Source organism: Atractosteus spatula, chromosome 7, assembly GCF_055471065.1.
Source record: "Atractosteus spatula isolate fAtrSpa1 chromosome 7, fAtrSpa1.hap1, whole genome shotgun sequence".
Lineage (NCBI taxonomy): Eukaryota > Metazoa > Chordata > Actinopteri > Semionotiformes > Lepisosteidae > Atractosteus > Atractosteus spatula.
Genome location: NC_142712.1, coordinates 21,814,141 through 21,837,475, shown reverse-complemented (window position 1 = coordinate 21,837,475; position 23,335 = coordinate 21,814,141). Strand labels below are relative to the sequence as shown.

The window sequence follows — 23,335 nt, the reverse complement described above, 5'->3', positions numbered from 1 at the left end:
CTGCACCCACACTCAATGTTTGTTTAGAACACGGTCAGGTTAAACTTTTCTTGCTGGTGTAGAAGCTCCAGACACACCTCTTAAGTTCCTGCATGAATCTTCTATAGAATAATGGGAACAGCTTTATACATAAAACAGGTTTTTACAAAACTATAAAAATCTTATATACTGTACATGTATTGATAGTTTGTCAAATAACTTCTATTACACACAATTAAATGAATGTCTTTATTGAGTTTCTGTTCATCTGTATGTACAGTAACATGATATTATTTTCTACTGCTATACACAAGCACATATTTTCTCTTTCTTTCGCTTCTCAATAAGTATGGTTCACATCCTTTTACTCTGAGGTAGTTTCAGAGATACAGTAGACTCTTAAATACAATTTACAGAAATGTTTCTTTTGTGGGTCTTCAGTGACAGACATGAATAATTATTAATCTTCCCCAACAACAAAAATTAACTCATAGTTTAATATCAATATTTCTTTAACAAATAGCAAAAAAGCTATACTTTTTCTAAAAATACACTGTACTAACATGTTTAAAAAATACCAGTACTTTATAGTAAATAGTTATGTTCCCAAGTGATAAAAACACTTATTATATTGTATTATATATTTCTCCTCATAAAAATCAAATCAATGTATGTTAAAGTTTCACAGTGTCAACCCAAACCATCACTTCCAGCTCAGGAGCAAATGTAGGAGCCGAGGACCCTTAGAATGGTTATAAACAAGAGGAGCCCAATATATCCATAATGCTCAGTTGGTTGCTTGTCACTTATTGATTCCAATATTTCATACAGTTCTCTCTTGAAAGATTTTAGGAAATCAGCTTATTCTAGAGACCCATCAGCCTCTCCGTAGAGACTATTTCATCAGTGGTGAAATTTAAGTGGAGAGAATTGAAGACGGACAGAAGGATTTTTTTGCAAAAGAGTCCTGGGATTCTGGGATGAACTGTCAAAGTGCAGAAGTTGGATAGCAGAGATTTTTCAATCAATAAGATAAGCATGGTCAAAGTGCTCTTTTTTATCTGAAAACATAGTACAATTAACCCCTTTACTCTTATCAGAGTTGCATGAGAGCCAGGCCAGGCTGTCTTGGGGGGTGATGCTCATTTCTGCTTCATAAATGAGGACATGAAGTCAATGGGAATAGGAAACAGGATGGTGGAGTTCCTCTCTGAGGCGATCTCTGACAGAGTCTGCAGGTAGCGAAGCTGCAGGGCAGAAGGAGCCTCAGACATGACTAAGGCAGCTTCCTTCAGTGCACGAGATGCATTCATCTCCCCTTCTGCAGCGATGACCTGCAAGGAGGATCTTTTTAGTTTTTCCCCAGGCCCAATACAGGATGTTGTTTCTATCAGTTTAGTGCCTTTTCAGCAATATCATTTTAAGGACCTTGACATGAAATAATATCTTGTTTTTGTTTAATTATGGCACTAAAGTAAAGTGGTTTAAGCAATTCAATTCAGTCCCACTCTCTGCGTTTAATGTCAAGTTGATACACAATTCCAGTCACTCGTTTAAATTGGGTTTCCTGACTATTGTTGGCTAAAATCTGTATTTTCATAGCAGCAGAAGCCAGCATCTGTTTTTCATCACATAATTCATCAAGTCTTTCTGAAGAAACAGCATGCCACAGGCATTAGCCCAGAACCTTGAGTGTCATATTCGACACCTCAATAACAATATTTGAGTACACTGACGTACAAAGACACTGGTACAGTACTTAACATTAATTATGTTTTGTTTTTATCATTTCTGCCACATCTGCAAATGTTTGAACAAGTAACACTAGTCATTTCTAGTAGTTTTTTCCTAAATATCACCCATGGTAGAGTCAAAACAATAATAAAACTGCAAATTATGAATGCAAATTTTCCTGTGAATTTCATGAGCACAAAACAATAGAACCTGTTTCCTCATATTTTTATTTATACCAATGTTATAACTGTCATAAATAAATTATTAACATGCTATTAAGGATTTTAAAAACATCATTAGAAAAGTATTACATATCTCAAAAGCCTACCGTAGTAATAGGTTCTGGATTCAGAGTATGATTAATTTTGTGGTAGGAAGTAGGGTTTTTTAACTTACAACTCCATACTTATATTGGTTATTATCACTTTTATGTAATTGTATTAATACTTGCTCTATTTGTCCAGCTTCTAACCCCTTTATCCAGGGTCATGGGGGAGCCGGAGCCTATCCTAGCAAGGAATAGACACAAGGCAGAATACACCTTGGACAGGATGCTAGTCCATCACAGGGCAAACACAGATACAAACACACACCAGGTCCAATTTTCTAGATGCCAAATAACCTACCAATATGCCTTTGGACTTGTGGGAGGACACCAGAGCACCTGGGGGAAGCCCATGCAAACATGGAAAGTATATAGAAAATCCACGCAGACTGGAATTGAACGCAGGGCCCCAGCACTGTGATGCTAACCTCTGCGCCACAGTTCTGTCTTCTATTAATACTATTAATAGAAGACAGAATCTATTAATACTGTAGATCTATTAATACATCAATGCATTTTACATCTAGTAATCGAATACCTTACAAAGACACGTTGAGGGGGGTTTGATTACATTAATTGACTTTCCATCCTGATTGGGATGCCAGGCCAAAATGTATTTCTCTAAAGTAATATGTTTTCTGCTTATTATATACTACTCACTCTGTAGCATATTGAAAAAAAGGAAGTGGAATACATTACTTTTGCACGGGCCTCCCGAGAAGCCTCTGCTTCAGCAGCCATAGCTCTCTGCAGTGACGTTGGGAGTTTGACATCCTTGAGCTCCACTCTTTCCACCTTGATGCCCCAGTCCTTTGATGCATCATACAGCACATGCTGCAAAAGAAAGGACAGGAAAATGGAAGTGACAGCTGTTAGGTCTGCTGAAGGCTTGGTTTCTGTTCATTCCAGAACCGATGTGGCCTGTGTGGATGTCCACACATCATCCTTAGGATATTAGGGACACGACACATTGTTTAGCTCAAGAGGTGAAACTGTCCGGATGCAAAGAACCAAAAACAGAAGTGTTTCCCCCACTCTGCATCAGTGCTCTGCAGGAGAGAGGTGAGAAAATGAAAATCTGACTCTCTTAGAGGCTGTTAGTGCTTTACCTCTTATGTTACTCAAAAGATCTCTTAGATTCCCTATGCACCTTTGTTAATTGTTGAAAAGAATTAAATGATAAGAGGACAATTAGAAGACATAGTGCGTTTGTTTATATATACTTTTCGCAATTTCCCACGGACCAGCGCCCACTCTGAGCTACTGCACATTCCTAAACACTGAGTCAAAAAACTCAGAAACATCTCCTTCCCATTGACCTCGGGGAACTGTATGGACTATATTGAGGTAAAAACCAAAAACATATCTATATAGAGAGAACCTACAGAGAGAAATCTTTCGAAAGCTTAGCCAAGCTTCTCTGGTTTATTGATAGACAACAGTTTTCTCAAAGAAAACAGGAAATCCACTCATTCATTCTGTTGAGGGACCTGTACTGCTTTTTTACATGGATTATAACACCAAGAATGGATATACATTTTAAGAGTGGAGACACCACAGAGAGAGGCTGCCACACATTCCTCTTTATTTAATCCCTTAATGGTCAAATGCTCATGGACAGCATACTTCCAAAGAGTTTTAATGGGATCAAACATTGAAAGTAGACCTTATATATTATATTATATAATATATTAATATTCTCTACCATCTTCCTTCGTTATCACTGAGTTTTAGTTCCATGGAGTAGAACTCTTATTTTTGGTAATGTGTGTGTCAAGATTTCTCTCTTTCTACCAGGCAAGCACTGATTTCTAAATGTTCTTTTAAAGTTGCCCTTTTGTGGCTTGTAGAACAAGTCTAAAAGTTATTGTCTGAAATTCTACTGTAAAAATGTTAAAGGAAAAAATATTTTTCACTGTGCTATTTCAAGCCACTGCTATTAGAAAACGAAGTAATATATTCACTGTGCTATTATAAAATACCATTATTAGGAGAGAGGTCACCACCTACTCTTCACCGTTGAGTCTAAAATAAACAGCCCCTTCTCAGGAAGATAGCTACACTTCTGTGTTGGTCCATTAGATCCATGACAACTGTGTTTTATTGCAATTCCCACATGGGTCATCTCATTTCCCTAATTCATTATGTGAAGATCCCTGGGGAACAACAACATAAAAACATAAATAAGGATACAAATAAAACAAGGCCATTAGGCCTGTCTGGACTGTTAGATATTATTTGATACTGGGGTACAGTATCATATTGATCCAAGGAACTCATCCTTCTTGAAGAAGCATAAAGGCATGGGCTTCAACAACATGGCTGGGTAGCTTGTTTTGTATTCCACAGCTTACTATGTAAAGAATTGCCACCAGTTCTTGGTTGTAAATGTTCCACATTGGTTCCATGTTTTTCTCTGGTTCGTGTTTCACTTCATTTTTCATTTGCAAGAAATCAGCTGGGTTTACTTTGTTAATGCCTTTTAAGATTTTGAATACTGTATTTGAATTAGACCCCTCCTAGTCCTCTCTGTCCAAGCCTAAAAAAGTTCAGCTCTTTCAACCTGTCAGACATTCCGACAAAATTATTTTGTTAACTTGTTTACTAGATATGGCTTTGTGGCCCTCTGGTGACTACACATGGAATTACAGTGTTCATTTCTAAAGACCTTTTCACATAAGGTAATTGCAATTGGAAACTGACTTCTCACTGAAAGTATCATAATAAAAAATCTTTAATCCAATAAAAAAAGACCCCTTGTATTTCTTCTGATAATGATTAAATGTTTTTTACAAGCAAGTTCTTAATTTTGTTTATGTATCCAGAATATTTTTAGGAGTCTGGAAAAGTGAGATTCATTTTTCTTCTTTTATTTTCCTGATGGCTGTTGACTGAAAGGATTAGCAGTTTATTTGACTATATGTGACTTTATTGTTCTCTGTCGTTCTGTCTTACATTTTGCTCTGCTGTTTTTGCATGTATTGTATGGAGGGGACATTAGAGTTTTAATTGTGTTGTGGGGTTAGAAATGTTGCTTGTTCTGGGATTATTCTCCCTCTTCCTGTAGTTCTCAGGGATGCTGCAGAGCCGAGTGTGAAGGTGTTCACAGTTAAAGAGCAAATTTAAGGTATATTTCTATCACTGTCATTTTATATAGTTATAGGTGATGACCTGGGGAAAACCTTACAGACAAAAATACTCCATTTCAGTTTATACCCCTTCACATTTTCCATATGTTCATAAGAAATTTTATGTCTAATATACAGTAGGACTGATAGAAAATATGGTGTTTATAACCATTTAGCCACAGTTTCACCTGATGTAAACCATACTACAGAAATGTTTTTTCTCCAGCTGTTTTTTCTGTGGTGCGAAGTAAAGAAACAGTACCTATGTTGCAATCAGATCACCATTCTTACGTCTACAGATCTGTACTTACAGTATACATCATTATGTAAAAAGCTTTATGAAAGATAGTTCTATTATATTTGCCTCAGAGGTGAACAAAACAGATTTTAGTAAAATTACTGAATTCCAACATATATTGTCTGATGCCACAACATTGAAAACAACCCTATTAAAAATGAAAAAAGTTGCTCTTTAATAAATTATAAAATTATATAAATAATACATGTTATTTATATACACCCTGCTAGCCAGATTCATGGCATCTTTGTAATGGTTTGGGTCAGTGATGCTGATGCACTGAATTTCGTATTACACAGTATATCTATCAAAACTGTGTGTGTGTGGTTGGGGGGGGTTGTTTGTTTTATTGTTCTGGTTCAGAAAAGTTTTAATAAATAAAAAAATGGTTTGTGAAGAAAAGATTGGTTTGTGTGGAAAAGTCCTCACCTCCATCTGATCTGCCATCTCCTCCCGGTCAGTCAGTATCTCAGAAAGGTTCTTTGTCCCCAGCATGTTCCTCAGTGTTGTCTGAGCAAGCATCTTGGTAGCCTGGTCTGCATTCTCTACCTTCGTGATGGCAACGGAGGGGTTGAAGATACGATAGTACACAACAGCATCCACCATGATTGTCACAGAGTCTCTCGTTAAAACCTGTGAATAAATAAAAAAACAGGGGAAGGATTAAATTATATTTTAGTTTTGTTGTAGCACTACATTCCTCACTAAAGGACCACCCCAGCTGTGTAATATTTCTAATGATACAAAATATTATCATTATGTTATAATGTTGCATGTCCCTATATGGTACATATTCTACAATTTATTAATTACAAAGCTCCAGAATTACTTTGTGAAATAAACTTAACAATTATGTGCCTTAAACTGGTTTAACAATAATGATAGTTGAAGCAACATTAGAAGAGTGAAGCGATGAGAAAAAAGCATTTTAACTGATTATCTTTACAGGATTATAGATTCTAAAATTTTTAGAAAACTACTTAAATCTTGTAATGAAAGACAAAAATTAAGACCAGATCAGCAGTAGGCAGACACACATCGGATGAAATATCACATGAACAAGTTATGTTTAAGTTTTACTATGCACTTGTAAGACCTTTCTTAGAGTACTGTGTTTAGATTTGGTCTCTCTACCGAAAAAGTATATTACAGCTTTAGAAAGAGCTCAAAGAAAACCAAAATGAAATATTTCTAATTGCAGGGGATTGTCATGCACAAACAGGTTTAGGGACCTAAATCAAAAAAGATCTATGTGATATGAGAGGAGTATAACATCTCTCCCGAATCAGACTTGTTCACACTAGTTTGCAACATCTACTATTTTTTTTACAAAAGGTAATACTCTAATAACGTCTGATGTCCCATTTCCAGAATTACAAATAATGCATACACATTTTTTAAACAATTTTAATCAAAGCTTGAATTCTCAAACTGAAGTCTTTTATGGGTAATAAAAGTTAAATATCAACAATGAGACGTCATTGGAAGGGGTGAATACTGTACTTTTGCAAGGCACTTTATATATATATACAGACATATGATACTGTACTTCTCACTGGCTCAGGGTGGCCAACTAGAGATTTATACATTATACAAAGGGCACAAGCTCATATGGCTCACTTTTTTATTTTTGAGTGGAAACACCTGGGCTAACATTTTAATTTCATCCACAATAACAACAGAAAACTTCTGTCTTTAGTACAGTAGGTTTTAGAACTGTAATGTTGTAATATTGAGTTCAAGCTTTGTTAAAGTTATTCCAAGTTAGGTTTTCAACTGGGTCAACAACTCCACCTGCACTTACTTACAGATGCAGCCATTCAAACTTCACAGTACAAACCCGTACCGTGTGCAACTACCCACAAGCCACCGCGGCATACCACGGTATGTGATTGGCTGGCAAAAATGACCGACAGGGACACTCGTGGTGCATTGGTCGGTAGTGAAAAGATTTAATAATTTAATCTCTTTACTATGCACATTTTAATCCGCTTAGTATTGAATATTTATATGGAATTTTACAACTAAAGGGAAATTTTAGTAGCTGAGCATAAAAAGAAGAGCAGCATAACACGTTTGATGATCATAAATGATATTAATTTAGGAACATAAACATATTATGTAAACTTAATTTGTTTTTGCTGTTATTTTGCTGGTATTGGTAGTTTAAAGAAAAAATCCACACCAGTATTCCATTTCTCCCTAAACATTTTAAGCATCAAAGTCTTACCTGTGGTTATTTCTGAAACGTTTTTACGTGCTCCTTCTGACCATATTACTTTACGTTTATATACTTTGTGAAAAGTGATCATTTTAACCTTTTCTGCGAATACGCTCGTTATCGGAGTAAACAAAAGCATACTTTTAGAATTTGATTAATAGGAAATATAATATGGAATCGCGTATCTAAAGAAATTAATAACAATATAATTATATTCATGTACTGTTGCACAAACAGTAGTATAAAACTTTCCATTGATATATGTACTTCTGTTTCACTGTTTTAGTGCATGACTGCTTCTGTGGTGTGATGGCTTAATCGACTGACTTATAAGGCTGAGATAGGGTGTTCAAATCCAGCTATTGCCATGAGTTTTATTTTAACAAATAAACATTTATTTGAAAAACTAAAATAGCAAATATTATGGGCACTATATTGACCTTTTTTATATTTCTAAATATCACAAGATGTTCATACTGTATGTACATAGCAGTACCGCAGGGTGTAGGGCGCAAATCCACGTGAGCCCAAAAGCCCTACATTAATGTAGTGCATTCGCCAGCACTGCGGCCGAAGAGAGCCCGGCTGGGGGGCGTGGCAAGGGGCAGGACAGGAGTGGTAGTGGTCAGGGTGGGGATTAGGAAAGCAGCTGACCAGTGCAGCTGACCCACTGTGAAACGGCATACAGTCTGGGGAGATCGCCCGTTTTCATGTAAATAGTTCATGGGTGTTGTTTTTAATAAGCTGCTGAGTAAAGAATAGGAATTTTCCTGCTGTCAGCAGTAATGTGTATATAGTTTTATATACAGGCTGTGAAAAGTTTCACAAGTAGAGGTCTTTAAAATTAGGCTGAGCAAATGATTTTTTAAATTTTTTAAAAATAAATACAAAAAATGAGATATAATGATGTGTTCCTGCTTAGACATTGCACGACTTTAAGAGCTATAAAAACAGGCTTCGATAGTTAATAACCACTTTTTATGCACGAAAAAACTTTTCTTCCTCGTGATCAGCTTAGAATCTCTGTGTATGCTGTAAGGTTTTTACTTCTTAATTAAACGTTTAAAATACACAAATTTCATAAAGACAACACACGTTTCGAATAGAAAAAATCATATTCTGTTGTCTTCCTGGTATGTAGAACAGATCAGCAGGTCTTTTGTTCCCAATCAGAGGCTCTGAAAATAGCGTGCCGCCCACTGCGCTGCATCAGAGGGGGAGGCAGCACCAAGAGAGGGAGGAAGCGCGGAGCTCAGTATTGCACAATGGCCATTCTATAGCCATTGTGTCTGCATTCATAACTTAGTTTTTAAAATTAAACAACGTTAATCATTTTCTTTGACTTCTAAGTCCCTTAATTATCATTAAGCACAGGTTTCTCACCACTTAGACTACTTTTAGATACCATCGTTAGACAAAGCAGGAACTTATTGTACTTTCTAATGACATTACACGTGGAAAGATTACAGATTTTAATTGTATAATTTTGTTATACATTTTAGAAAAGTTTCATCTATACATCACAAAACTATTCTCGATTGTATTTCTGAATGCTATGTTACACTTAGTTCATTGTTTTAAATACATCTAATTAAGAAAGTTAGGTGTTAGCATAAACTATAAGTAATCAATAATATTAAATTTAGCACTGTAATAAATTGTTGCACTTTTCCCCGCATTTTGTAAAAATATATTTTCATTGTTCAAATATACATTAAATCTGACTATCAGAAAATAAGTTAAATACACAATTAAAGAAAAAAACAATTAATAATAATAATTATTTAATAATTTAATAATTCAAAATATTTTGCTAACAATGTTAACTGTTTATAAAAATAAAATGTATTAACTAAGGAATAGGATGGCACAGTTGTTAGTATGCTTTTTGTATGTTTTTTTTTTCATAATTACAACAGTAGTACCAGATGTCTCAGTGGCTCTCAAAATTAAATTATGCACGCAAACCGCTGAACTAGAAAGATAAGATACCCATCCATTTTTAATGGTGGCGAAGTGGTTAGCATTACTTTCTTGCAGCACTAGGGCTCTAGGTTCAATTCCTGCCATCCTGTGTGTGTGGAGTTTGCATGTTCTCTCTTGGTTCCGTGGTTTTTCTCCTTATGTGTGATATGATTCTCTCTTGCACTCCAAAAAATACTGGTAGGTTAATTGGCTTACGGGAAAACTGGCCCTGGTGTGTGTGTGTTTGTGTCTGTTTGCCCAGCCTAATTTTAAAGACCTCTACTTGTGAAACTTTTCACAGCCTGTACATAAAACTATATACACAATACTGCTGACAGCAGGAAAATTCCTATTCTTTACTCAACAGTTTATTAAAAACAACACCCATGATATTCAAACTGATTTTTTTACACAGAAGACTGACACAGCTTCGCGTTGTGAATCTCCTTTTCTAAGAAAACATTTGTCAGTCTGTCCATGGGGGGAAGGGGGACTGTCTTTCATTCGAAGGCTTGCCTATTCTATTTTGTAAATGTAGAGGGTGAGAAAAGACTTGTGAAACCGGTTTGTTTACAAACAATGTAGGCACAGAGACTCAGACTTTGTGGAGTGAAATTCAGCACAACCAGCCAGCCAGCCGAGAGAGAGAGAGCACACGGGTGCGAAACCAGGGAACTATTTACATTAAAATGGGTGATCTCCCCAGATTGTACACCCGTTTCACAGTGGGTCAGCTGCACTGGTCAACGGCTTTCCTAATCCCCACCCTGACCTTTTGTCCAACTGAGCAATCTTGCTTTAATAAAATATACCAACTTTTTAATGTATAATGATTAACATGCTGTAATACACAGTTTAAATGTAAAAGTCTAAAGAGTATACAACTTAAATTCTTAATTGAATAAAAATTGTCCCTCAGCAGTGATCAGGATTCGAAACCAGGTGTTTTCTGGTGACAGTTCAAATGCTGTACATGAGAGGGTTAAGCTTTATTAGCTCCACTTGGCGGTTTTACAAGGTGTTTGGATGCAACACACCCACCGCATTGTACTGAAGCATACCCCACTCCTTTTGAATGGCTGCATCTGTATACCTAACTATAATTTGTTTACATAATAGTTAATCATTCTCTCATTTTAAATAAAATAAACCACCACCTATCTGTTGAACTCAATTCTTCTGTGTCTAGTTTCAGTTACATTTTTTCAGGGGCTCAGTAAATGTTATTTCTATGAGGGTTTATCACTGAAGTACAGTTGTTCCATGTTAGGACCAAAAACTCAGGGCTTGAATACTAAACCTCCCTTTACGCTGTGTTGAACCTCAAGATTTGGGAACATTGGTAAAATGAAAGAAATAGCTATTGCTACAGTACATCTTCAGTACCTACTTTATAGAAAATGAAGTCCAAATCTAGGGACATACTGTATGGCCTAAATTGTTTACTAAGTATGAGAGCTTTACAGGCTACATAAAAGACCCCAAGATTCAAAACAGAAAACACAAGGTGATTTACTGAGCTGGAAAAACATATTAGAATTGCTATGAGGGAGACAAAAAAGAGTATTGTATATTGTTATTTCAGAAATAAAAAATAATGTATTTTTTCAGTGTTACAACAGTAAAACATTGTTATTGTAGAGAGTAAATTATTTTAATCAAAAGGTGTTAAAATAGAAAATGATAAAGATAGATTAACAGACTAAATTAATATTTCATAAAGGTTTTTACAATAGAAGATGATATATCTGACACTGAGGTTCTACAGGGGATGGGGCAGCTAAAACATTAAATCACTGGATCGAAATGGTTTTATCCCATTAAGCTCAAGAAAACTAGGGATGTTACTCATACACCCATATCTAGGATATTTCACGTACATGTACAATTGGAGCAGTACCCACCACAGCTTGGGGAATTGCAGATGTATCACAAATTTATAAAAAAGCAGGAACAAACTGAACCAGAACAACTATAGAACAATTAGTCTTAATTAATTTACAGGTAATGGTATTGGAAATGACATTTAGAGCTAAATTATTAGATGTTTAAAACAATAAGATTAAAACAATGTTTTTTAAGAGCCAGTCAACATGGATTAAGAAGAGGGAGGTTTTGTTAAACCATCATGCTAGGACTTATAAAGCAAGTAGCAAGGATAGTAAAAAAAGCATAAATTAGATTTCTAAAAAGCTATTGATAAAGTCTTTCATTTAAGGAAGATTCTCAAGCTAAACGTGTAGTGAATGTAGCACATGGATCAAGAACTGGCTAATGAACAGGAAACTGTGTCACTTTAAGGGGCAAAACTTCTAATTGGGCAGATATAAGGAGTGATGTGGTGCTATGTTTTAAATGTGTTTTAAACTTGTTACACTTTCTGATGAGAAATTACAAATGAATTACAGATAGGGTGTGGGAGCTACATCTCTTCACAAAAAAGGAGATTAATTTCACTCCGGTACTATATAGAGGGACGAGCTGTCATGATGGAGAGGGGGGAGGAGAGATAAATGTGAGATGAAGTGTGAAAAATAGGGATTTGTGTATTATACTGTATACAGTATATACATCTATCCCTTGATTTATGAGACCTCAGTTATACGAGCAATTACAATTAATACCCAAATTTCAAATAACAGACATACAACTCGATATTACGGGCAAGGCTACAAGCTTCGAGAATATATATGTTATTTATGCTTGTATGTTGTTTATTTTATAGATTATGACACAATACTGTACATGGGATATTACAGTTTAACATTGATTTAAGTTATTGTTTCTAAAAGTGGTATTTATGATAATTAGCAGTTTGTCCTTGTTTATGTGAGTGTTGTTATTTACAAAACACCTACCATTCATCGCATAACTGTTAATAAAAAATGTTCAAATAGGACTTAATAATGAATTTGTGCTTGTAAATGTTGTGGGGTGTATTTGGAGCATTTACAGGTGAAAATGGGTGGAGGTTATGGGGTCAGGAATGCATTACAATTTTCCCCATGTTAATTAATGGTAATTAAGTCTTCAATTTATGAGTTTTCTTTATATGAGGATTTTATTTTCAGAAATGCATTAAGCTCATAAATCAAGGGATAGGTGATTATATACAGTATCTTTCAAGAAATGACATAAGCTATGGTTATTACAGCTAAGGCAAAAGTGGTTTTGTTGTTAATCCTTCTGAACCATCAGTTAAGAAATTCCATACTGTATATAAGATGCTATACAAACATAGGGCTAACCCAGGGGTGTATGCAGTCAGTATACACTCAATACTGAAAGGTAAGCATTGCAAGGTCACAGTAACTAAGGAAAGGGTCACAGCTGGAATCTAAATAGAAATATTTAGGATGGAGAAGAGGAAACACTATGTGCACAAAGAGCTGTGGGTAACCACCTAGTCAGGTGGTGAAAGCTAAATATCTTTAAGAAACAGCTGAATGAAATTTTAGTTTCCCTTTCAACTTGTTCAATCAAGCAATCGCCCCCCTCCTGTTTGCAACCTTTGTTATGCTCTGACTGACACACTGTGATGACCTGGCTGTGTGTCTGCGTCAGGCAGCTGGGATGAATGATAGGCAATTGAAGAGTAAGTTGTAAATAAAGCAGACAGGGCAGCCTGCAGTAGCTAGAACAGGCCGAGCTCAGCGTGCGCAGAGCCCTAGCAGACAGGGCTGGAGCTGCAAGCGCATCACACTGATTAAGGGATTAAACAGGCTCCTGGTCAAAGTGCAAAGTGCAAAATGCAAAGTGCAGAGTTTGGTAACAGATAATCAGAACATAATATCAGGCCAAAGGGATAATCCAAAATCTAGGTCAAGAATGCAGGCGGAAAGTCAAGAAAACAGGAAGAACTGAAAAGAAAGACTGAAGCGCTGAAAGCTGGTGAACAGACTCAATGTCAGAGAGCCAAACGCAAACGGATAAGATTTGAGTAAACCTGTTGGCGAGATTAACCGGGGGCTAATGAGGAAGGGCAGCAGCTGGCTGGAATTCAGCAGGCAATGGGCCGATGAGCCCCAGTGTGGACTGACCCCAGTGTGACACACACTGTAAACCGGAACACACTAAAATAACAATGGGTCAGATATGGCAGGAAAACAAGACCAAAATATTATTATTGTTTGACTTTTACTGCAAGAACTACTCGACTCAATCCTAAGAGACCACAAACACCTCCGATAAGAAAACAAAATGCAATTTGTATGTTTGCATGTTTAAAGCTGAATAAAGATAGTTCAAAGCCAAAATTCATAGATTATTAGTAAGATGATCATCCAGGAGAGTACAAAAGCTGAGGATATTGCTGAGGTACACATGCAGTATCATCATTATCAGCTCCTTTCAAGGCCATCCCAAGGTCTCCCCTCAACTCTCCATCATTACAATCTGCTATTGTTATCTTCTTTATTTTCCCATCTGTAAGGTGTCACTGTTGGACTCTGCTTGTTCTCTGAGGTCAAGTTCAGAATCTCTTGGTCTGAGATTGTATCTAGACAACTGTCATTTTAATTCCTTCTTTCTAACAACAATTATAAACCCTTGGTTGCTCCTATATAAAATATCTTATTCTACAGCTTCTGAATATTGGTTATGCTTACTTCCTGAGGAGGAATATTGAATGATACTGTCCTCAAATCAACTCGACGGAATGTGTCCACACAGGGGATGATCCAGAACATTCCTGCCAAAAAAAAAATTTCAATGAAATTAAATCTACCTTGTAAAATATTTTTTTTATTTCATTTATATTTATTTTATGCCAGGAAACTGCTTTAGTGTAGTGTAAAGAACTGCAGATTACCTTTTAGAAACACAGAATTAATTTATACCCTCCCAGCACTGAATTTCTAATAGTTGGTTAGCTTGGCCTGTCCATTTTAATTGCAGCAACATAGATGGGGCAGGAGGATAACAGTATTCTGCAAGATGCCCCTGCTACACAAGGAACACGGTGATGCATCCTAAACTAGCAACACTGCAGATTCACAGGTACCCAGCAAGTCTCTGGGGTAGCTGCTGCATCAAAAACCCAGGATATCCCAGCAACACAAAACAAAAATATGCATCACCACTTTGGGATTCCTGGATTCATTAGCTGACTAATGATGCAACAAAGGCCCACAATAGAAACACTTGAGCTCTGGAGCTCAACCTACACTTTTATTATTATTTTTAGAGCTTATTATTATAGATCTCCGTGTTTCAGTCGCGTCTTACTTCCTGGTGATCCTAGGCGATCCTACTTCTGTTCTCAGTCCAGTCCTGCTTTACTGATGGTCTGTGCAGTCCTGTTCCTGTTTTCCAGTTCAGTCCTCCTTCCTGGTTTTCTAGTCCAGACTGCACAGAGATACAGGACACCTGCCTACATCATTCCAGCTGCTCCTGTCTGTTCTTCCAGATCTGCCTACAGTCTTCCATCAACCCTTGCCTGGGAGGTTTTGGATGTTTCCGTCAGACCTCATCCTTTCGGCTACATCAACCCTTTGATTCTTGTATTATTGCCTCTTTTCAGTAGACCAGCCTATACCATGCACATGGATACCTTCATTTCTCAAAACACCGCGGGCTAACTTACACCAGGCTAAGGCCTAACATTCTAATTGTATGTTAGCAAAATGGTTAAGGGCTGTGGAAGGTTCAAGAAATAAAATGTCCTAAAACAAAAGGTCCCATTTACACTGAGTGAGAGCATCAGATTTCAGCCAATGTAGTGTTATCATTTTTTGGCAGTTGTAGTACCTGTGAACCATATGTATTTTTGCAAGATAGACAATTTCAAAGCTGAATTGTCATTCATTAAAAGTAACAGTGGTGAACAGGGGATATCTTCCTGTAGTATTTTAATTAAAGAAGAACATATTTGTATTAAAAATGCAGTATGTGGTACTACAGTATATATTCCCAAACCTGGTGAAAGAAGTTTCCCACTATGTCCCGGATACACAACATACAATGCAAGGAATGACAGTAGGTACTCTAGATACATTAAAAATGTTTTGTGGGATTACAGTAAATTCATCATATAAATAAATAACATAAAAATGTTATTTGATGATTAGCAGTTTTTCAGGTACTGTATGTGTGGTGTTTGGTATACTTAATTATATTATGAAGAATTTGAAATGCATCAAAATTCCTTTTAAGTTAAAAAAATCAAAGCTTTTTATCTGGATGCAAATTAGCTTGTTTAAGTGAATAATATTCTGTAGTAAATACACTTTGCAGAACTGTTGTGATAATCCTATTAAAAATAGTACTGCTCATCACAGTGCCCTTCATGTTATCTGGAAGAAAATGTGTCATCTCAAGCGTGTATTAAATCAAAACCCAGGCAGACGAAAGTATTAATCCATAGTAACCAGTGATATTGCCTGTATCTTTATGAAGTCACATCTTCCACACAGTAAATCTGGCGGTGAATAAAAGTCCCTGATTGAAATCCTCATACAGTTACAACACGTGGCTCCTCCACCTCAGAGTTGACAGCACTTTGGCTAATCTACTGAAAGTTGAACCTGCTTTACTGAGGAGTCAAAATGACTCCCAATACAGTCCACATAGAAAAAAAAATTGGTGTTCTTCAGAAAGGAAGAGATTATAAATTATGCTGTATATACCAGGTCCTTTGGCTCCTCCTTTGCTTATCCTCCCAAGTCGAAAGATGACAGCTCTCTCATACTCTGACACAATCTGGCCAGAAAGAAAAATGTTGTCAATATTTTCTCATCTTCAAGCTTCCCTTTAAAGGCTTGAACATCCTATGAACATACTCCTAACCCACAGCCCAACCTCAGAGGAAGGAATTAAGTACAGTCACATTTGTCTTTGCCATCCATGCATAATCCAGGTTTTAGCTTTTATTCATCAAACCAAATGAGCAGATTTAATTCTTAAACATGAACATGATTAATCGCTGGCATTAGACCCATTCATTTGCAAGGATGTAGATTTGTCATTGGAGGACTTCTGTTGGAACATTAAGAAGTGTTTAAATTGATTGAGCAAAGCATTTGTTTTTCATGTTTAATGTCACAATGTCATTTAATGTCATTAGACATGAAAGGTGGCATTGGAGGCCCCTCTGCTTCATTTGGCTTCCAGTTTAACACCACGTGGTTTGATAATTATATCAAAAGCCCATACTTCTTTGTGTAAAGAAACCCCTCCTAAGTACACTGTAAAATTCTTTTCACTGAGCAAGCTTAATCAATTTCCTTTCACCAGCCAGACTATGGTAGTCACTCACAGCCGCAAGTCTATATTTCAGGCTAAAAGGTTTCTTTAGGTTGAATTGTCAAGTGTCCTTCCCACATGAAGAATTATTCTGGTTAACCATCTTTCACTCTTTTTAATATCACTACAATGTTCAAACCTGGATTCAGTGCTCTACCAAGAATCAACTAGTTTTAACATCTCATCTTTTCCTTGAACATGATGAACAGTTTCTCAAAAAGCTGTCTAAAAGAAATCACTGCTGGGTCAACAAATAAAAATAGCATTACATATTATTTAATTAGACTGTAATTATTAATTTACAGTGTTTTAAGTAATTTAAAATAAGGAATTTAAGTTGAAGTAATTTTAAAATACACTAATAAATTCTGGGTGTTTTAATACTTTAATAAGATTATCTACATCTATCTTTATTCACAACCAGATAAGGGTTGTTTAAATAAGGGAACAATAATGTTAATTAAGAAGACTGGACAAAACATAGTACATTAAAACAACAAAACATACTTCCATAACAACAGTGTTGTGAGGTACTGTAGTCCTGGGAACTGTGGCAGATGTTCTCATTTTGTAATGGTGTCATCCTATACTAATTATTCTATTTACAGTCTCTACAAAATGAACCTGTGAATGCTGAAATGACTACAGTATATCTAGCAATTTTTCCATACTACGTATAACAATAACCTATCTGAAAAGTGTAATAAGAACAAACTGCAAACTGCATTCCTCATAATATTCAGAATAAGAACATCAATGGTAAAACTGTATTTTCTCATAATCTTTGCAAGGCACTACGGTATTGATTTTGTTCCTGGGCATTGCAAGGTTTTGACATGATTAGGCTGCACTTACCTTTATGCAAAGCCAGATCGATATTGGAAAAGTCAGGATAATTAAAAGAAAAGAACAGGCTATCAGGATTATTCCACAGCAACCAACACCACCTGCTCCGCCATCTGCATACAGTAAAATAATGTTAAGACAAATATTATAGCACAGTTCTTCTACACTTCATTTATCTATGTTCTTCAAGCTTAGATCACTAAGCAACACATTTGAATTGCAGTTTTCAACACATTGAAAATGTGGAATGGAATTTCCTTTACTCAATTTCCCATATACAATGCCTTAATCACTGGCTTATTTATTGACTCACAGACAGATTTCTTTCTTTCTTTTAAAATGTGCAGTCTTTCAATCTTGATCGTCCCTTGTGTCTCCAATCAATAGACAAAAGTAGTCAGTTTTTCTTTGACTTCAGTACTTTTATTGTTGTTCACTGCACCTGATGCAGATGTTAGATGTACATTTTTATAATGTACAATTAATAATTATGTGCAACCAATGATTATCTACAGTATGAAGTTCAAGTAGGTCAGCATGTGTAGGTTGCAAAGGAACAGGTAAAGGTTTATTCCATGCTGAAAGAAAAAGAAAAGACAACAATTTCGTTGTGGAGCCTTCTTCAGGTGTCAAGCTGTGAAACGCTGTGTCTCTTTTCTTTTCCTTTCAGGGTGGAATAAACCTGTACTTGTTCCAATCATTATCTATGCCTATTGTTATAATGTTAATGCTGTTATGTACAACCAAACTTTCAATTTTTACACCATAGTTTATCCTCTCATCCTGGCCACTAGCCCTTTGACGGAAAATTTCTCTAATGTTGAAATATCCTTCATGAATGTCTGGCTTTGATGAGATCATTTCGCAGCTGAGCTCAAAGAAGTGACTGAAAAAAAGCATTGTTTTTTGGTTCAAAAGCTCTCTTCTGATTCCAAATTACATGTGCAGTACTGTAAGATTATTTTAATGTGTTGCTAACAAATTTGAACATACTGTACAGTACAATGCATTATAAGGTACATTCATTAAGTTTTGTTTAATGTGTGATGTGCGCTATGGTTGATTATTCTAGGAGCTGCTATTAATAGATCAAAATCACGTAGGATTTAACATTTAAGGCTGAAATCAAGACTTAAATTACTTTTTCAAACCATCCTGAACTGTACGGTAACATTGTCGGATTTACAACGTAAAGCAGAAATGTTGTTTCTTAACAAATAAATCAATTTAAAATTGTGGTTATGAGTTGCAGACACTGGGTGCAGTGAGAACACCTCAGGTAAGGCAGGAAGGTCTGCACCCACCTGGGATTCAGTCAGAGGTGTTTACTTTGTCATGAAACAAACAAGGTTCTCTTGCTTTTGCTCCATGAGTCCTCAATAGCATTAATATATGTGTTCACATTTTTATGGAAGAAATTACCTTCATAATTTTCCACCCTTGCTCTCCCGTTGTCTGCAGCTTCTATGTTTCTTGAGTGTTGCTTTTCCATTTCAGGTTCCACTTTATTGACTGACATGAACAAATATATCTTTCTACTAAAATAATGGGTTACCTTTCTGTTACCTTGACTCTGACTGTTCTCCAAAGAAGTGTAATGTGTTCTAGGAAAGGAATGGGCCAGGTGTCCGTAGCTACCCTGTCTGTGGCAGCCACGCCTCAGAGAGCACAAGCTGCAAAAGAAAACAAAGGTATGTTGCTGCCTAGTAACATGAGATCATTATGCGAGTCTCTGGCCGTGTCCCAGTTGTCACACTAACCCCTAAGGCCTTCCTCCAAGTCCTCACTTCTCTGACGTAACGCAAGTGTGGACTTGAAGAGGCCGAGGATTCGGGGGGGGGCGACATTATAAAAATGGTAATGGTACGCCCTCGCGTGACGTCACTCGTGGGTTTCTCGGCTCAGGGGCGAAACGCTTTCGGTTGTTGATGTTTCTTTTCTGATGGTACAGTATGTCAGCGGATAATTTTAAAAATATTTTTTCATTCTCCGCTCGCACTTTGATGAAATTGAATTTCATTTCGTTTATCCCTGCACAAAAGTAGTGACACATTGTGTTCATTCATGCTGAGCAGGTTCGACTCAAAATGGGCGAAGTAAGCTAAGGAAAACATGATAATACCGCTTTTATTTAAAGCCTTGTACTACCAAATACATTTCATATCGTCTATCCCAGTACAAAAATGACAGTACGAGGAACATAACGCGTTCAATCACGTTCATTCAGTAAACTAAGTAAAGTACACTTGGCAATACCTCAAAGCTTTGTACTATTAAGTACGTGTAGTAATTAATATTCCGTGTACAAAATACACTGCAATAATAATACTAATTCCTTACACTTACTGTATATAGCGCTTTTCCAGGTGGATGCTGCACATTGGTGGTGGTGGTGGAGGGGAGTCCCCATTACCTGTAAAGCGCTTTGTCCAGAAAAGCGCTATATAAGTGTAAGCTATTATTATTATTATTATTATTATTATTATTATTATTATTATTTTCTGGACACTCCTCTCAAAGTGCTTTACAGGTAATGGGGACTCCCCTCCACCAACAGCTATGTGCAGGATCCACCTGGATAATAATAATAATAAAAAACTTTATTTTATATAGCACCTTTAAAGGTGGCTTCTCAAAGCACTTTACAGGATGACAACAACAATAAATAAGAAGAATACACAAGATAAAACACAATTACAATATAAAGAGGAGACTGTGGATGGTGGTACTAAGAAAAGCAGAGGAATGAAGAATGAAACCAGTTAAGTAAAGGCTTTTCTGAAGAAGAGGGTTTTAAGTCTGGATTTGAAGGAGTTTAGAGAAGGTGACTCTCTGATATCCTTGGGGAGAGAGTTTCAGAGCTTGGGGGCATAACAGGAGAAGGCCCTGTCACCCATACAATGTAGATGGGCTTGGGGGACAGTAAGGAGAGCAGAATTAGAAGAGCGAAGGTTGCAAGGTGTGGAGTAGGGTGATAATAGTTCAGACAGGGACTGAGGTGCCAAGCCATGCAGAGCCTTATAGGTGAGCATGAGGATTTTCAAGTCTACACGGAATTTGACCAGAAGCCAGTGCAAGGACTCCAGGATAGGAGTAATGTGAACAATTTGCAATTTGTTCAATGTAGATTTAGATACCCCAGCGAGTAGAGCATTACAGTAGTCAATTCGAGAGAACACAAATGTGTTGATCAGCTTTTCAGCCACAGTTAGTAATAGCATAGGGCGTAGTCTAGCGATATTTCTGAGGTGAAAAAAAAATGTTTTGACAGTATGCTGCACATGTGGGTTGAATGTTAAGCCAGAATCGAATATAACCCCAAGGTTTTTCAATTTTGATTGAAGCTCAAGTACAGAACCATCTACAGATAGGGTAACAGGACTGGCTTTACGAGGTTGATGGGGGGTGCCAATAAGCAAGACTTCGGTCTTGTCGCAGTTAAGATGAAGGAATTTTTGAGTCATCCAAATTTTTATGTCAGAGATGCAATTAGATAGAATAGAGACAACCAAATCAGTGTCAGGCTTGGTATGGATGTATATTTGAGTATCGTCAGCATAAAAATGAAAGCTGAGGCCATGTGATCTTAAAGCTGACCAAGTGGAAACATGTAAATGCTGAAGAGCAAGGGGCCCAGTATTGAGCCCTAAGGAACACCAGACTTAACAAGACCAATTTCAGACCTGTACCCATTAAGAAAGACAAAGTGACAGCGATCAGTGAAGTAAGATTTGAACCATTTGAGAGCAGTGTCAGAAACTCCAAACACAGTCTCAAGACGAGAAAGTAAGATGTTATGGTCAACAGTGTCAAAAGCAGCACTGAGATCAAGAAGGATGAGTATAGAAAGAGAACCAGAATCAGAAGCTATTAGAAGATTGTTAGTGAATTTGACCAGGTCAGTTTCTGACCAGGATGATGCGACGGCAGCCATAATTTGCACAGTACATTCACCACACATCAGCTATCAACGACGAGGAGAACAGAGTGATGAGGCCAATAATAGATGGGGATTATTAGGAGGCGATGATTGGTAAAGGCCAATGGGAAATTTGGCCAGGACACCAGGATATATGTCAAAATGTTGTACCTAGAATACATACAATATTGTAACGAATTCAGGTTGCGGTACGGAATAGAGCAGGCATGGGACTCAGGGAATAGGATTGAACACATTTATTAACTTGAACTTGAACCGGGAAAGGTACACACACAAGGACAGGGGTTACAGCGCTGCACCTTCACTAACACACAGACACGAAGGAAGAGGCTGTCTCCCAGCCTCCGCCCTACTATAGTATAAACAGTCCCGTAGTCCCGCCCCGAGGCGCTGTTCTCAGCCTGCCTTGCGTGCGCATGCTAAAGCGCCCCGCGTGGCGCTACAGTATGAATCTAAAGTAACCTAATGAAATTTTGCAAAGGAACAAGTAATAGGTTAATTCCATGCTGAAAAGAGAAGAGAGACAACACAACATTTCGGCTGTGAAGCCTTCTTTGGCAGACTTCAGAGAAGGGAGCATTGGTGGAGCTTGTGAGCAACCTTGTGAAACACAAATTTAGAACCCTAAGCCTTTACAGACTTGAGTGGGAACGTGTATATGAAGGCCGCAAGATCACAAGTGTGTCACAAGTGAAACCTTGGACACTGCCAGTGTCTGTTCTCATTCTTGGTTTTCGCACAATCACAGCCATCCCTGCTACCAAGATGCAGCCTTTTGTGTGCCAGTTTGTCAATCATGAGGATATCAACTGTTGGTAACATCACAAAATCTCTACCAAGAGAGTAGCAGGTGATATCTTTAGTTTGACATTGGAGTTAACAGCCCTGACCTTCCTTTCAGTGTTTGTTCCTAGTAGAAGTGAACAGAAGTGGAAAAAATACTTTTTTTGCTGGAACTAAACTAATGGGGCACTTACAGTACCTTGAAAAATTATTCACACACTTTCAGTTATGCCCTGTTCTTCCGGATTTGAAATAATATTCTTATTAAAATGAATATTTTTAATCAGAAATTCAAGTAAGGAACACAGCACTTTTATGGTGAAAGCAGATAAACCTCTGTTAAAATAGCAAGAAAAATCCCCAAATCCCAAACTAAAGTATGGGCATTGCAAAGCAAGGAAGAAATCACAGACACTACTTACTACCCAGTGTATCTTGTACATGACTGTAAGCTCTCACACAGTTGTTTTTCCAAGCACACATTCCTCACACTACTGAAAATCACTCCCACATGTGTTTACACATTAGCTCACAGCACAGGACTAAATGATTTTCACAAGCAATTACCTAATTAGCAGATGTCTAAAGACTAGTTTGTCTTTTCACAAATATTATTATTATTATTATTATTATTATTATTATTTTGCAGTCATAACGTATGTCAGAGAATATTAGCTGAATCAAAGATGTCTGCAGTGGTAAGACACATAGGACCAATTGCAACAAACTGAAAGTAGCTTACTAACTGGAGTTCATCCCGTGGTTAGTACACAGCTAGTTCATTACCTTAAAGACCAAATACAACAAACTTGGCTGCTGAAATTAGTCTGCAGCTTCATACTAAACCTGTTTCTTAATTGCAGTGAACCAAAAG

At 36.9% G+C, this 23,335-nt stretch overlaps 1 protein-coding gene across 1 annotated transcript; it reads right to left on the bottom strand.

Annotated features, from left to right (window-relative positions):
• Positions 1-214: 214 nt before the first annotated feature.
• LOC148830731 (stomatin-like) lies at positions 215-19,427 on the bottom strand. The gene is made up of 7 exons (XM_088920719.1): positions 19,161-19,427; positions 17,748-17,851; positions 16,277-16,349; positions 14,258-14,340; positions 5,894-6,097; positions 2,738-2,872; positions 215-1,313 (listed from the first exon to the last, which is right to left on the bottom strand). Exons 1-7 carry the CDS (start codon positions 19,255-19,257, stop codon positions 1,122-1,124), a joined length of 888 nt encoding a protein of 295 aa, XP_088776845.1. The 5' UTR covers positions 19,258-19,427; the 3' UTR covers positions 215-1,121.
• Between the last annotated feature and the right edge of the window lie 3,908 nt (positions 19,428-23,335).

Coding starts and splice junctions, on each gene's coding strand:
- LOC148830731 (XM_088920719.1), bottom strand. CDS start 19,257: ATGTCAGTCAATAAAGTGGAACCTGAAATGGAAAAGCAACACTCAAGA. Junction 14,341..16,276: donor AGGAGGAGCCAAAGGACCTG/GTATATACAGCA, acceptor TTTTTTTGGCAG/GAATGTTCTGGATCATCCCC. Junction 6,098..14,257: donor TCAATATTCCTCCTCAGGAA/GTAAGCATAACC, acceptor ATTTATTCACAG/GTTTTAACGAGAGACTCTGT.